Source organism: Brassica oleracea, chromosome C4, assembly GCF_000695525.1.
Source record: "Brassica oleracea var. oleracea cultivar TO1000 chromosome C4, BOL, whole genome shotgun sequence".
Taxonomy (NCBI): domain Eukaryota; kingdom Viridiplantae; phylum Streptophyta; class Magnoliopsida; order Brassicales; family Brassicaceae; genus Brassica; species Brassica oleracea.
In genome coordinates this window covers 46,905,415-46,919,246 of record NC_027751.1, presented here as the reverse complement: position 1 = coordinate 46,919,246, position 13,832 = coordinate 46,905,415, and the positions used below count along the sequence as shown (strand labels likewise).

Sequence of the window (13,832 nt, the reverse complement as noted above, 5' to 3'; positions counted from 1 at the left end):
TCTTTCTACTCTTCTTTTGTAGAATGTTCCTATTAAGAAGGGTCGTCGGTATGGTATCGGTCGTACCTCCGAAGCTATCTCAACCTCATCATCTCAGCACTCAGTTTCTTCCTCAAGTATTCTTCAGTACATCGATCGGATGAAGACGGAGCTTGATGAAGAGCGGACAAAACGTCGAGCTATTGAGGAAGAGCTTCGTCGCGTGACCGTTTTCATTTCCAACCTTTGCCCCGAGCAGTTCTCTGCAACTCAAACCCAGCCGGACTCTGCAACCCAAAGCCCCGACGATCGATGTTTCTAGTAAGGAACTTTGGTTTTTTTTTTACTTGCTGGAATTTTGCCAACCGTTTTGGTATGTTTTTTTTTACTTGTTTTGGTGTGATTAATCATTTTGGTATGTTTGTACAATCTATGACCATGTAAATTAATTACTTTATCGATGTATGTTAGTTTAACTTTGCATATTTTTTTTAAAAAATTTGACTTTTAAAATTCCCAATCGAACTACCATTTCAATATTTTATATTTCCAACCGAAATAAGCGTTTCTGACCGATGAACCTGTCAGAAATATCCGACCGAACTACCCGTCAAAACTTTCTGACTGTACTTTCCGTCAAATGTTTCTGACCGTAAATTCCGTCAAAACTTTCCGACCGCGATTTCCGTCAATTTTTTCTGACCGAAACACCCGTCAAAAATTTCCGACCGCAACTACGGTCAGAAGTTTCTGACCGATATTTCCGACGGACATTCCGTCGGAAATTTCCGACCGTAGTAATTCGTCGGTTTTCGGTCAGACATATCTGACTGTTTCTGACCGCTAAAAAATTTCTGACCATCTAGATCTGACGGTCAGATCCGTCGGAAATCCATCAGAGCAGGCCATTTCCGACCTTTTTCCAACGGATATGACGGTCAGAAATTACTGATTTTCTTGTAGTGAACCCTGCCGACAGACCGAGGAAATTCCGACGGAATTCCGACGCCAACGGCTAGTTCGTCGGAATTTCCTCGGAATTTTGTAAAATCCCCCAACGGCTCTCCAACGGCTATAATATTTCCTCGGAATTCATCGGTTTTTTCCGAGGAACACATATTTCCTCGGAATATTCCGACGGATTGATATTTCCTCGGAATTCCGTCGGTATATTCCGAGGAAACCAAATTTTGTGTATCCTCGGAATTTCCTCGGAAATTCTTCGGGATATTCCGAGGATTTCATTTTCCGTCGGAATGTCCGTCAGAATATCGTTGTTTTCTTGTAGTGTGAGCTTATCGATCATATCTTGACCAACCACAGCAGAACAAGAAGGCTCGGGACATGTAACCATCAAACAGCCAGGACCACCGGTGATTTTCGCAGTGATGTAACCGGTCCAACAAGTCATGCAATAAGGATGACCACAAGAAACAGTTGCAATGTCCTTTTGAAAATAGGACTCAAAGCAAATTCCACATATAATATTCGTGTGATTAAGATCAACGACAGGCTCCTTCACTATACCGACGGTTTTACGAACTCTCTCTTCATCGGTAAACCATTCATCTTCGACTTTGCTAGTACTCCACTGATAGTGAAGAAGCAAAGCGATCGATTCTGCTTGGCTTATAGAGAGAACCGTAGAAACTTGTTCAATATCGGTCCTTTGATGCTCGTGAATATCTTCTTCCTTGAGTATAACATAACTTAGCTGAGATGCAGAATCGTTGTCATTGTCTTCCTCGGCGAATCCAGGATCAACGTCGTCACCGTATAAATTATCTTCGCCTGATTCAATATCGAGCATGCCATCATCATCCGAATAATCCATGATCGATGGAGAGACAATAGCCTCTAAACGGTTTTGAGATTTATAGGAAGCAGACAAAACCCAAACCCTGTTCTTCTGTCTCGTGATAATTAGGGTTTCAATCTTTTCTTTTGGTGGGGGCTTACGAGTTCTCTCTTCTAAAATCATCTCGTTTTATAAGATTCCGTATCCACGTCGTATAAATATTTATGCAATGAAACTTCAACACGTGGGACGCATTATGTTTAAGTAACGGCTGAAAAAGGAAAAGTCACAAACTGAAACGTATACAAGAAGAAGGAAACTGGTATAGATTTTGTTCAAAAAAAACCATAGGTTTTGTTCTTAAAAACTAGATTTTTTTACTAATGTTTTCATTAATATTAAAAAGTACTAGGGGCATTGTCCGCGCGCAAGCGCGGAGTTGTGGACAGAGTTCTTGTTTCATCTCAATATTTGCTAGAGTTGTGAATTTTGCGTTTTGAGTTGTTTTTCAAGTTTTTTTTATTGTTATAGGGTTAGAGTTGTGATGATGAACTGTGTATGCATTGTTCTCCACTTATGAAGGACTAAACTGTATTAGTAATGTGATTGATATAGTTCGTGTTGTTGTTTGCTGTGTCACTGAGACTTATTGTTTGTTTGTCTTTTTAATTTGTTTCTTGTACTGTTGAGAGTGCATAAATTATATTAAAGTTGTTGAGAGTATCTTTTGTTTCTGGATATTTTTTCTCCAGTTTAGTTTTGTAAGTTGTGTGTATTAAGTAATAATTTTTATTATCCTTATTATGTTTTTTATATGTTTTTATTTTAATTTTAAACTTGTTACTCTTACCAGACCTTTAAAACAAATACATGAATACCTGTAGAAATAACTATAAAATGAGTGATAGTTCTGAGTATTTGGGTTTTAATGAGTTTTAAACGAATTTATGTATTTCTCATAAGAAGACAATAGCATTAGCCTATTAACATTGGACATGTAAGCTATTTTTATAAGACAAGAGGAGTGAGCAGGTGGAGCTGTTGTTGCCGCCTTTGTGTCTGTCGGGATTGTCTCTTGTATCTCCTGTTGTGGCTTTGTTTGTTTATCTTTTATTTGATGGGTAATATGTAAACAAAAATCATTGTTAGTTGTATTTATCAGAGTTCATAACTTACTCTGTTTTTTTTGTTTAGGTAATTTCGTTGATCTTGGTTGTCGTCTTCGTCTTCTTCGTTGCGAAAATAAGTTTGTAAATTGTTAAATAGCTGGCTGTGTAGTTTGTATTTGTTTAGCTGACTCGATGTATGTGTCGTTGCGAAAGTAAGTTTGTCAATTGTTAAATAGCTGGCCGTGTAGATTGTATTTGTTTAGCTGACTCGATGTATGTGTCGTTGAGTTTTAGTTGAGGTGATTGGTCTGGTATATTTGTTTTGAAGTTTATTTCTAAGATTAGACAAAAAAGAGAGGTGGTCATTAATGATTCGTCTTTTTTGGAATTCTAGTTTTTGGTGTTTTGATTATTTGGGTTGTTGTGGTTTCCTTTAAGCTGTAAAATAAAGGTTTGTGTAAAATAGTTTAATAAGTAAGGGAGATAAACAGACGAACACAAAATTTGGGTAGGAAATATTTTTGATTATTGATGTTAGAACAATATAAATAACAATATAAAGAGAATTGTGTGATTGTTTCTTACGGATCAATGAGGAGACGGAAAACGACTCGAGTTGTTTCTTTGCTAAGGTCAGAGCCTTAGACAGAACGGATTTGTCCAACCACATCTGCGAGTTTAAATATCAGTTATGATAACGAAACATAGTATAAACTCAGATGCAATATGATAATATACCTGGGAGTTCTAGTTTTGTGTTCGCAATCACTTGGAAATAGTCAAATAGTCTACTTATGATATGAGATTGATCTCAGGAGCACTCGTGATGACTTCATAAATAATAGTTGGTAAGATGAAACGAATGAGGAATGGATGATCAATTATCTTGTACATGCTTGAGCACCTAGAAACCTCAAAAAGATCAACTTTCACAATGGAACCGGCTTTCAAAGATGGCATGTAATGATTAGCACGTCCGGCGGGAATAAACCCATGAATCACGGAATCTGCAAATAATATTATTTAACAAAGAATCAGGAAATCAATTAAAAACAATTCTATTATATAAGTGTGATAAATCGAAAATTAACTTACCTTTTCATCAAGGAAGAGAACCGTGATTCTCATAAACTCACTGTCTTTCTTGAAGTTCAGGGAATCCCATAAGCGAAGAGGTTAGAGGCTATGCTCTGACTACTACGACCAACACGGAGAGACTCGAAGGTTGAGTGACGGATGCCGGGAACGCCAGTTTGAGGAACTGGAGAGACAGAGAGACATTTTCTAGAAGATCGTTAAAGATAAGATGAATCAATGAGTTTTGTGGAGATGCAGATTGGGTTCATCAAAGATGAGAATCATATATTTAGGGTTTACAGAAAGGCTACAAATCAGGAACATTTAAGATCAAACGATTTAAGATGGGGAGATGAAGAGTTCACCGGAGAAAAAATAGATTATGAACAGACACACAACACAACTCTGTAACTCAGACTTGTCTAAGACAATGATTAAAAGAACCATAACTCATGTTAAACGAAGACAGTTTACAATTTGGAAAAACTATAATTGTTGTTTTTTTCATATAACGTGATAAACCTCATTTAAAAATGAAACTCATATTATACTTGAAGGCCCGGCCCACAGAAAAAACCGAAGAATCAAAGGTTTTCGATCTTCATAAATATATATTAGTTTCGGACATTAATGTACAAAGTATCCTTTAGTTTAGTGGTATAAATGTTGGTGTTTATGACTTAATAACCCGGGTTCGAACCACAGGCTTGACATTTTTTCACATTTTTTAAAAGTGGAACTCACTTACCTGCTAACGTGGCGGCTCAGCAATGAGGTAACTACCTCATTATATTATAGATTTACTCTACGTAGTTAAGTCTAACCCAAAATAAAAGAACTATATATGCGTCATCAGATCTGACAGACGGACAATTTTCATTTTTGGGAAAAGAAAAAGTATATTTTAGACTATATCTGAGTGAATTAGTTTAAGTAACGCTAAAGATATTTAAGACCTTTGTTCAGAAACTATAGGTTTTGTTCTAAAACTATAGATTTTCACTATTATCAACCAAAATACAAAATACAAAATCTTTGAAAAAGATTACGAATACACCAAATATTATTAGCGCAACTAAAACGTACTATACGTAAAAGTTGGATGGAACATAATCGAGTAATGCTTGACACAAAAATATGTAGTGTGGGGTCTGGTAATCCAGTAGAACTTTGCAAACAATCTAAGTGTACATCTATAGAGTTTAACGTCTTTGAAGGAGCTGTACTAAAGCAGCAGATTGCCTAACCGCCTCCGCCTGTCACGTCCTCTGATTCCTTTCGGGATCTCATCCGCTCCTGAGCTTTTCCTAGACCTCTAATCTTTTTTGCAGATTTTCCGCTTTAAAGTGTCCTCTGGGTCTTCGAGTGCCAATTTGCTGATATTTTGATCTCCATGTTTAGCCTTAGTCTTCATAGATTAGGCCTAACTATGTATCTAAGGATCTTTTTTTATCTTTTTTGGGGGATCATTAGGTAGCATATGCTAGTTCTAGCATATGCTAGTTCTAGCAGATTTAGATCCAAACTTTTGTATCTGCCATTTCTATGAAATGAATTCACATTTTGTCAAAAAAAAAGACATGTACGCGGACGACTGTTTCTGGGTAATGATATATATGTTGAGAGGCGGATCCACGTGTATGTATATAGAAGGGTGATCAGCTAGCAACACATCTTACTATGGCTGATCCCTTAAACCCGGGTTCGACTCTACTGCCTATTTTACTTCTTTTTGTCTGGATTTAAAGTCCATTTAACTTTTGAACCATGTTTAAAAGGATCCTGAGTACGCAACTGTATATGATGATGTATTGATGTTAAAAAAGGAATTTTTTTGTTTAGTGTCTAAATTCGTATGGAGACTTCAAAATTAGTGACAAAATCTCTAATTATATGGAGGCCCTTCACATAAGATTCATTCTTCTTCCTCGTTCCTTTTTAAGAATCAGTTGCTTTTGACTTCATTCTCTTCTTCTGCATCTCATCAATTATCTGAATTTTGTTTTATCAGGTTTGTTTAACTAGAAGATGGTCGGAATTTGGTTTTATAAAAAACAAAGGCATTCCACATTTTTTGTTTTCTACAATTTTTTTCTGTGATCTTGCATTGAATTTCTAATCTATTATCTAAATAGAGTTTGGGACTGAAAATGATTTACCTTGATAAAACATGTTTTTCTTTGCACGTTATTCTATAATATGAGTTTCAAAGGCTAGAAAAAAAAAGTGGTGGAACGACCCGACCCAAGTAAAAACAAGTTATGGATGGCCGATGGAAAAATTAAGCCCGCAGAGGAATTACATTTACCATAGACCAAACCTGAGCAAGAGGACTTGAGAAGCCTCGAGGTGCCTCCTCGGTGAGAGGAGGAGAGGGCTAACTTGAAAAAGGTATCTCAAACTCTGGAAGAGAGCTTTCATCAAGCTCCAATAACCAAAGAGGACCCGAGAGAAACTATCAAACCCGTCAGATAGAGCAAGAAAACCAAATTTACTGTTCTCTAAATTTTTGCCAAAGCAAGATCAGGGCTTCATAAGTCAAATAAGAGTGCAAATTCTAGTATGCTAAATAATTATTAGGAAATAAGGTTTAAAAAGTCACAGATTCTACATCCTCGCCACACAAAAAAAAACATAAAACACAGATAGTACATGAACCAAGAGATCTCAGTAATCACTTGGATCTTTTTAATACCATTATACCAACTTTTGTCTTTTATTAGAGTCTGTTGCCGATTTGGTCTCATTGGGTTCCACATCAGCAAGACCATTCTCCAAAGTTTTCACAAGATTTTCGAAATATGTTTTGGTTACTTTAGTCAAACCAATTAACTTCCTCCTGAAATCTTCGAATTTTTTAGAGAAATCTTCAGTTTCCTTGACGAGCTCTTGGAACTCCAACTCTGCACAATGATGTAGCCTCTCCAAACCAACTTCAGCTTCTCCTTGTAAATACTCGAAAAATCGTTTCTTGGTACTTTCCTGCTCAGGAAGGTAGTACCCATATGCATATGTCCATTTCAAGACCCTTCTGCACTCGATGATCTGCAAACGCAAGATCAAGCACACGAGCCACAGATTTTCTTTTGAGAAAAATGTTATAATACAAACCAACTAGAGCCTCATTACTAACTCTCATATATAACGTTTTTACTATTCACTCCTTTTCTTTAGTTAAATAATGTTTTATGCTCATTGGTTTCAAGAATTAAGGTTTTAGAAATATATTTTTTTGAAGCCGACATTGATCTACGTACTTCCGATCTTATTCTATTCCAACCTTCCATTATTCTACATAACTTGTCTTCAGTTAAATGTTACCAAAGTCTTGGTTATTTAAATATATGTATTCACTAACCTGAAGCCATGCCTCTACGGTGAATTGGAGCTGAGTTTCCGGTATGCCATGTTTGACACTAAGTTTCACAAGCTGCACCGATTGCAATTTCTTCAAATCTGCCATAGCCATTACCCTCGAAGATTGATTGCCCACCCATCTTTCGTAATAATGCATGTATCTATCGATTGCCTTTTTCGCCATTTCTCGCTTAACTGCAGTCTCACCCCTAAAGTTGTGGCAAGACTTGTGATTATTCAGTGGATCCAGACAAGCCCAACAGAATCTATGTTTGCAAATGGAGCATCTCATATGGTTGCATCCTTGGTTCTTCTCGATCTGACGTTTGCAACTAGGACAAGGCTTTGTATTGGCAAGTATCCAAGTCGTGTTCTCGGATTCATCATTGTTCTTGAATATCCATTTCGCCACTGTGTGGCAGTCCACAGGGCGGTGAGCATCTTCACAGCAGTTCCAGCAAAATTCATACGAACACAGACAAGAAACATCATAGTTTTCACTTTCACCTCCAAAATCAACAGCGTATTCGCATCCAGGCGACGGGCACCATTTTATCTTCTTCTGGCTCGATTCGATATAAGACCTAAGAAAATATCTGTAATACTTCTCCTTATCCTCTTCCTTGGTTACAACACTATTGATCATATCTTGACCAACCACAGCAGAACAAGACGGCTCAGGACATTGAACCGTCAAACATCCCGGGCCATCGTTAATTTTCGAAGTGATGTAACCAGTCCAACAAGTCTTGCAATAAGGATGACCACAAGAAACCGTTGCAATATCCTTCTGAAGAAATGAATCAAAGCAAATCCCACATTCAATGTTCACTTTGTCGTTAAGATCAACAACTGGCTCCTTCAATAAACCTACGCTTTCACGGACTTTTTCTTCATCGGTAAACCATTCATCTTCAATTCTACTAGCACCCCACTGGTAGTGAAGAAGCAAAACGATCGCTTCGACTTGGCTTATAGAGAGAACAGTAGAAACTTGTTCGATATCGTTCCTTTGATGCTTGCGAATGTCTTCTTCGTTGAGAACTACGTAACTTAGCTGAAATGTGGAATCCTTGTCCATGTCTTCCTCGGCAAAACCAGGATTGCTGTCGGCCGCATCGTCACTGTATAAATTATCTTCACCTGATTCATTATCGAGCATGCCATCATCATCAGAATAATCCATGATCGAGTACTATGCAAAACCCTAAGAAGATACGGGATTAAATCCCCATTTCTTCTCAGAGGCTCGGAGCTAGGGTTTAGCTCAACAAAGTTCTCTCTCTTTTTTTTGGTGGCTGACAATCTCTCTCTTCTAGTCATCTCGCTTTAATATAGGCTTCCGTATCCACGTAGTATAACCAATCACTTATGTACACGGGTGACCTTTAAAGCTTTGAGTAACGTTAAGAACGAAAACTCATAAGTCCCAACCAATAGCCGCTCACGTATGTAACTGAAACGTTATAGTTATACTATAGAAGTACCTAAAAATCAACACTAATATGGATCTCATTGGTAATGGCTACAGGTTTAAAAGATTTGCCGTAGAAAAAAATCGGTAAACTTTTTGATGTGACTTTAGATTTTATTGCTTTAGAATTTTAATAAAACTCTAAAAAACTGCTCTGTAGTTTTGGCTCTGTAGAATACTTGTACAGTTGTAAGTTATTTAAAAAATTGTGATTTTGAAATTTTTATTAAAGTTTGAATGCTGTGAATTTAATGCTATAAAAATAAATGGGGATGTGGACCAGCACCTACAGCCACTACCAATCACACCCTATATTACATTTTTGAGATTTAGCTAATGAATAATATCCTACTAGGATAAGATCCGCGCCTTGCGCATGATGACTTTATATGAAAATTATTTAAGAAATATTGTATGAAAAAATAAAATTTCAATTTTTGATTGAATTAATATTTTTGGCCCTTAAACAATTATTTTTATTTTTTTGTTGATTATATAATTTGTTTACTGATGAGCTGATCATATTTTAAAAAATATTTCAGGTCAAAAAATCACTTATTGCATAAAAACTTAATGTCTAGGCCGAAAATGCATCTTTTTAATCTCGGGCCTTCTATTTGGTCATAATGAAAATTATTTTTTCGTTACAATATGTCTAAGTAACTATGTCAGCTCAGTTTTATACCATGATTTAGAAATTTAGAAGTTAATTATGGTTATAAGAAGTTTACGTTCACGTGCCAATCCTATCTATCTTCAATATTTTTTCTTTTTTTTTGTGTCGCTTTTTTAATTTTTTATTATTGCTAGATATAAATATTGACTTTGGAGTTTATTCTCATTTCGTATTTTGTTTTGGACTAAGATTTAGAAAATGTTTAAGATTTTAAATTAATAAACAAATACATACTTACTTACCAAGGAAGTGTTATTGGTTTATATATTTTAATTAATTTAGAAATCCATAAATCCAGGTAAATTATACATATTTTTAAATTATTTCGGATTAATATTTACAAATCCGGAGGTTTTCCCTCGGATTTGAGTCTTTGTATTTTTAACAAAAAAATCTATATAAATCCATTCAAATCTTTTATGAAATCAAATCTATTAGTAAATTTGTATGATTGAATAACAATTGATTTAGATTAGAATTTATAAATCATTAAACCAATAACACATGATTTCAATACAGATTTTAAAATCATGGAACCAATGACACTAGAGTTACTTTGAATTTTCAAATCCATTAAAATACACTCACCCCCACCAAAGCATACAGATGTGTGCAGTATTTAGAAAATTATAGATAAAGTAAAAGTAAATAATATATGCAAATGACAGATAGTCATTTATGTCTACGTATTTTAGTATAAATGTGTATATTTGAACTTTAAGAAAGTTTCACTTAAGAATGATTTATACTCGGGTATAGTAATTTACCTATTTGCATGTTAAGAGAGTCAGAACTGCCAAAGATTTATATGTAATGTATATTATAACAAAAAAATTTTCCTTTCACATGCTACACATATTTTATTACTATATACTCCATCCGTTTCATATAAAGTGTCGTTTTAGAGAATTTTTTTCGTTACAAAATAAGTGTCGTTTTCGATTTTCAATGCAAAATTTATTTTTCTATTGGTTGAAATATGGTTAGGTGTATAGGTAATAGTGTTTTTTATATGAAATGTACAAAATTAATTATTTTCTTAATCCGTGTGCCGAAACTTAAAACGACACTTATAATGAAACAGACGGGGTAATAGTTACTATATATGATTTTAATATTATAAAATCTGCAATTAAAATTAAAAAAAAAACAAAATTCAAAACTGGAAGCGTGTAAACCGAACTTTATACTTTTCAAAAGTCAAACTCAATTGGACTAAATAAAATTCAGTTTCAGTATTTTAGCTATTTTCAATATTTATGGCTTATTTTAATTTATTAATATCCCTTAAACTATATTTGCGAAGTGATTTTACCACATGTCTTTTTTACAATCAATTTCACAAAACAAATATGACATGGCTACTAAAACTGATGACATGGCTTCCGAAAAAATATGACATGGATAATTTCATTTAATGTTGATTTATATTTTTGACAAACTTATTAGAATACGGTAATAATTCATATATTATATTTAATATTGATATTTTTTTTTTGTTAATTTTTTAAAATATGGTAATAGCTCATACATCATCTATAAATAAATATATTCATATATAACATTTGTTATAAATCAGTTGGTGGATGTCCATAATCGGTCCGGTCCATAACCGGCCCATACACTTAGAGAGAGACGGCCCAAACCTAGAGAGAGAGAGGCGGCCGCGAGACTTGGAGAGGAGAGAGAGGCGGCTACAACTTGCATATTTCCTAATTCGTTTATGTTTATGATTTGTAATATTTCCTATTATTGTATTTCCATATATCTCTCTTCTAACCCCTATATAAAGGGAACACTTATTCATTAATAAGATACATAAACATTCAGCTCTAAATCTATTGTTTCACAACACGTTATCAGCACGAAACTCTAACACTCTGAGCCTAAAACCTAATCAATAAAACCCTAACCCTAAACCTAACCGGCGATCGCATCTAACCCTATCCCCGATCGCGTCTCTTGTTCCTGCAAGGCGTTCCAGCTCGTGTCCACCTGATCAGCTCCAGCCCCAAGACGTTCCTGATCCTAGACGACCTAAGCTTCCCGTTCACATCAGAGCCGCTCGCGATCCCGACTGCAACAGCTCACGTTCCCCGATCAGCCGCTCGCAACCTCAGCACCATTTGCGACCCGATAGGAAGCAGCCAGCTCGCGTCCGTTCCAGCTCGCTGTCCATCTCGAGGTTCTCTCTTGGTGGTCCGGTTTCTACAATCTACTAACCTAAGGTAATTCGAATTCTAAGAATATGAATCGAATCTGGTTGATTGTAAAGAATGAAACCCTAAAATATAATCTCTAAGATAAAGCCATAGGACAATAGATCAAAACCCTAGATGAGTAAATCGAAGCTCTAAAAGTTCAATGAGAAAATTGAAGCTCTATAAGTTCGATCCCCAAACCCTAAAAACGAGATTGATCCATTGATCAATTAAAATCAGAACATTAAAGGTTTTGAATCTCAAATCAAATCCCTTTGATCAAATATCAAATTTTCGAAAATCACTAAACCCTAATTCGAAAAATATTGATTGATTAAAACTTATTGATTGATTGAAATTGAATTGATCATCATGAATTTGAAATTGCTTGTTAATCAAATCGAAACCCTAAAAACCCTAATTCTGAAAATCGATTTTGATTGTTTGAAATTGAACATTGATTGGTTGATTTGTCTCCTAGAACTATTGTTAGGAATGTTTAAACTCGAATCTAATTGTTTGCCTTGTTTAAACTAAAACCCTAATGACCTAGTTTAAGATTATTTTAAATTGAAATCTAAAACTACATATTAGGTTAAACTGTTCTAGATTTGATCATACGCGTGGCCGTGTGGCCTTATTGCATTCATACCATAATAATCTGATCATATTGATTGATTGCAATTGCACTTAGAACTTATTCTAGAAATGGTATTGAATCAAACCAAATAGCCGTGTGGCTTGTTCTGTTTCTTGGCCGAGAGGTTTCTTGTTTTGTTTGCATCTCGTATGAACTGATAGAAACCATGTTAGGATTGCAATTACATGTTAAACTAAATGCATAAGAGTTAAACTGATTGCATACTTGGCCGTGCGGCTTGCTTATTGGCCGAGAGACATAGATCTTGGCCGTAAGGCTTGATTGATTGTTTGAACATAAAACCCTAATCGTTTAAACACTAAAACTTATTCCTAAAAGATCTAAAAAAATATTTCAGATGTCGAAAATCAATAACATGGATTTTGCTGCCCTAAATCTCTCTGGAGATAATTACCTTTAGTGGGCGCTTGATGCTAAGATCATCCTGAAATCCAAGGGTCTCGGTGAATGTATCACCGAGAGCAATAATGCCAATGAAAAGGATCGTTATAAAGCCATCTTGATCATTCGTCATCATCTAGCTAAGAGTCTCAAAGATCAATATCTAACCATTGAGAATCCACTAGATCTTTGGACTGAATTGAAATCGAGATATGATCACCAGAGAACGGTGATCTTACCAAAAGCTCGGTTTGATTGGACAACTCTCAGGATCCAAGACTATAAGTCTGTGGACGAGTATAACTCTGCACTGTTTGAGATCGTTTCTAAAATGAAATTGTGTGGTGAAAGTATTACAGATGAGGATATGCTTGAGAAAACTTTTTCCACTTTCCACACAAGCAATTTATTGTTACAACAACACTACCGTGAGAAAGGTTTCAGAACCTATGATGATCTTATTTCTTGTTTCTTGCTCGCTGAGCAGAACAATGAATTACTAATGAGAAACAGTCAGATGAGACCTCTTGGATCAGCTCCACTACCTGAATCACACACGATAGAGGACAATAACGAGTCCAACCACGTTCAAGGAAACGGCAGCATGGCCGTGGTCGAGACATATCGAACGAACGTGGCCGCGGTCGAAGATCTTTTGGCCGCGGACGAGGGAATGGTCGAGACCATAGACGAGATCGTGGCTCATTTGGAAGAGGCCATGGTCGCGGCCGTGGATCTACATTCAAACTCCAACACTCGACCAAATCATCAGAAAAATCCGTGTGTCATAGGTGTGGAATGAGCAATCATTGGGCTAAGACTTGTAGGACTCCCAAGCATCTAGTTGACCTCTATCAAGAGAGTTTGAAAGGGAAGAATCCTGAAGCCCATATGACATATCAAGATGATGAAAATGATTTTGATCATGAAAATGACGATCTTATGGATTATGAAACTTCAGATTGTCTTAAAGACTGAAGTTTGATTTCGACATTTGTAATCTAAATTTTGGTGTTCTTTGATTTGGTGTTTTCATTTCCAATGTTGTCATTTCTTTGAAACTTAATAATAAATGAATGGTTTTTATAAATGAAGTCTCTAAGCCACACGATCTTAAAA

General features: G+C 35.7%; 2 protein-coding genes across 2 annotated transcripts; both read right to left on the bottom strand.

Annotated features, from left to right (window-relative positions):
* Positions 1 to 874: 874 nt before the first annotated feature.
* LOC106339062 (probable E3 ubiquitin-protein ligase ARI11) lies at positions 875 to 1,813 on the bottom strand. Its single transcript, XM_013777889.1, has 2 exons — positions 1,298 to 1,813; positions 875 to 895 (listed from the first exon to the last, which is right to left on the bottom strand). The coding sequence occupies exons 1-2, from the start codon at positions 1,811 to 1,813 to the stop codon at positions 875 to 877; spliced, it is 537 nt and encodes a 178-aa protein (XP_013633343.1).
* A 4,756-nt stretch (positions 1,814 to 6,569) lies between these two features.
* Positions 6,570 to 8,608, bottom strand: LOC106340628 (probable E3 ubiquitin-protein ligase ARI11). The gene is made up of 2 exons (XM_013779473.1): positions 7,322 to 8,608; positions 6,570 to 7,008 (listed from the first exon to the last, which is right to left on the bottom strand). Exons 1-2 carry the CDS (start codon positions 8,504 to 8,506, stop codon positions 6,661 to 6,663), a joined length of 1,533 nt encoding a protein of 510 aa, XP_013634927.1. The 5' UTR covers positions 8,507 to 8,608; the 3' UTR covers positions 6,570 to 6,660.
* Between the last annotated feature and the right edge of the window lie 5,224 nt (positions 8,609 to 13,832).

Excerpts from the sequence above, each read along its gene's own strand:
- LOC106340628 (XM_013779473.1), bottom strand. The coding sequence starts at position 8,506 with ATGGATTATTCTGATGATGATGGCATGCTCGATAATGAATCAGGTGAA. Across the intron at positions 7,009-7,321 it reads CCGTAGAGGCATGGCTTCAG|ATCATCGAGTGCAGAAGGGT; the intron begins GTTAGTGAATAC and ends TTGCGTTTGCAG.
- LOC106339062 (XM_013777889.1), bottom strand. The coding sequence starts at position 1,813 with ATGGATTATTCGGATGATGATGGCATGCTCGATATTGAATCAGGCGAA. Across the intron at positions 896-1,297 it reads AGCCTTCTTGTTCTGCTGTG|GTCGGAAATGGCCTGCTCTG; the intron begins GTTGGTCAAGAT and ends CGTTGGAAAAAG.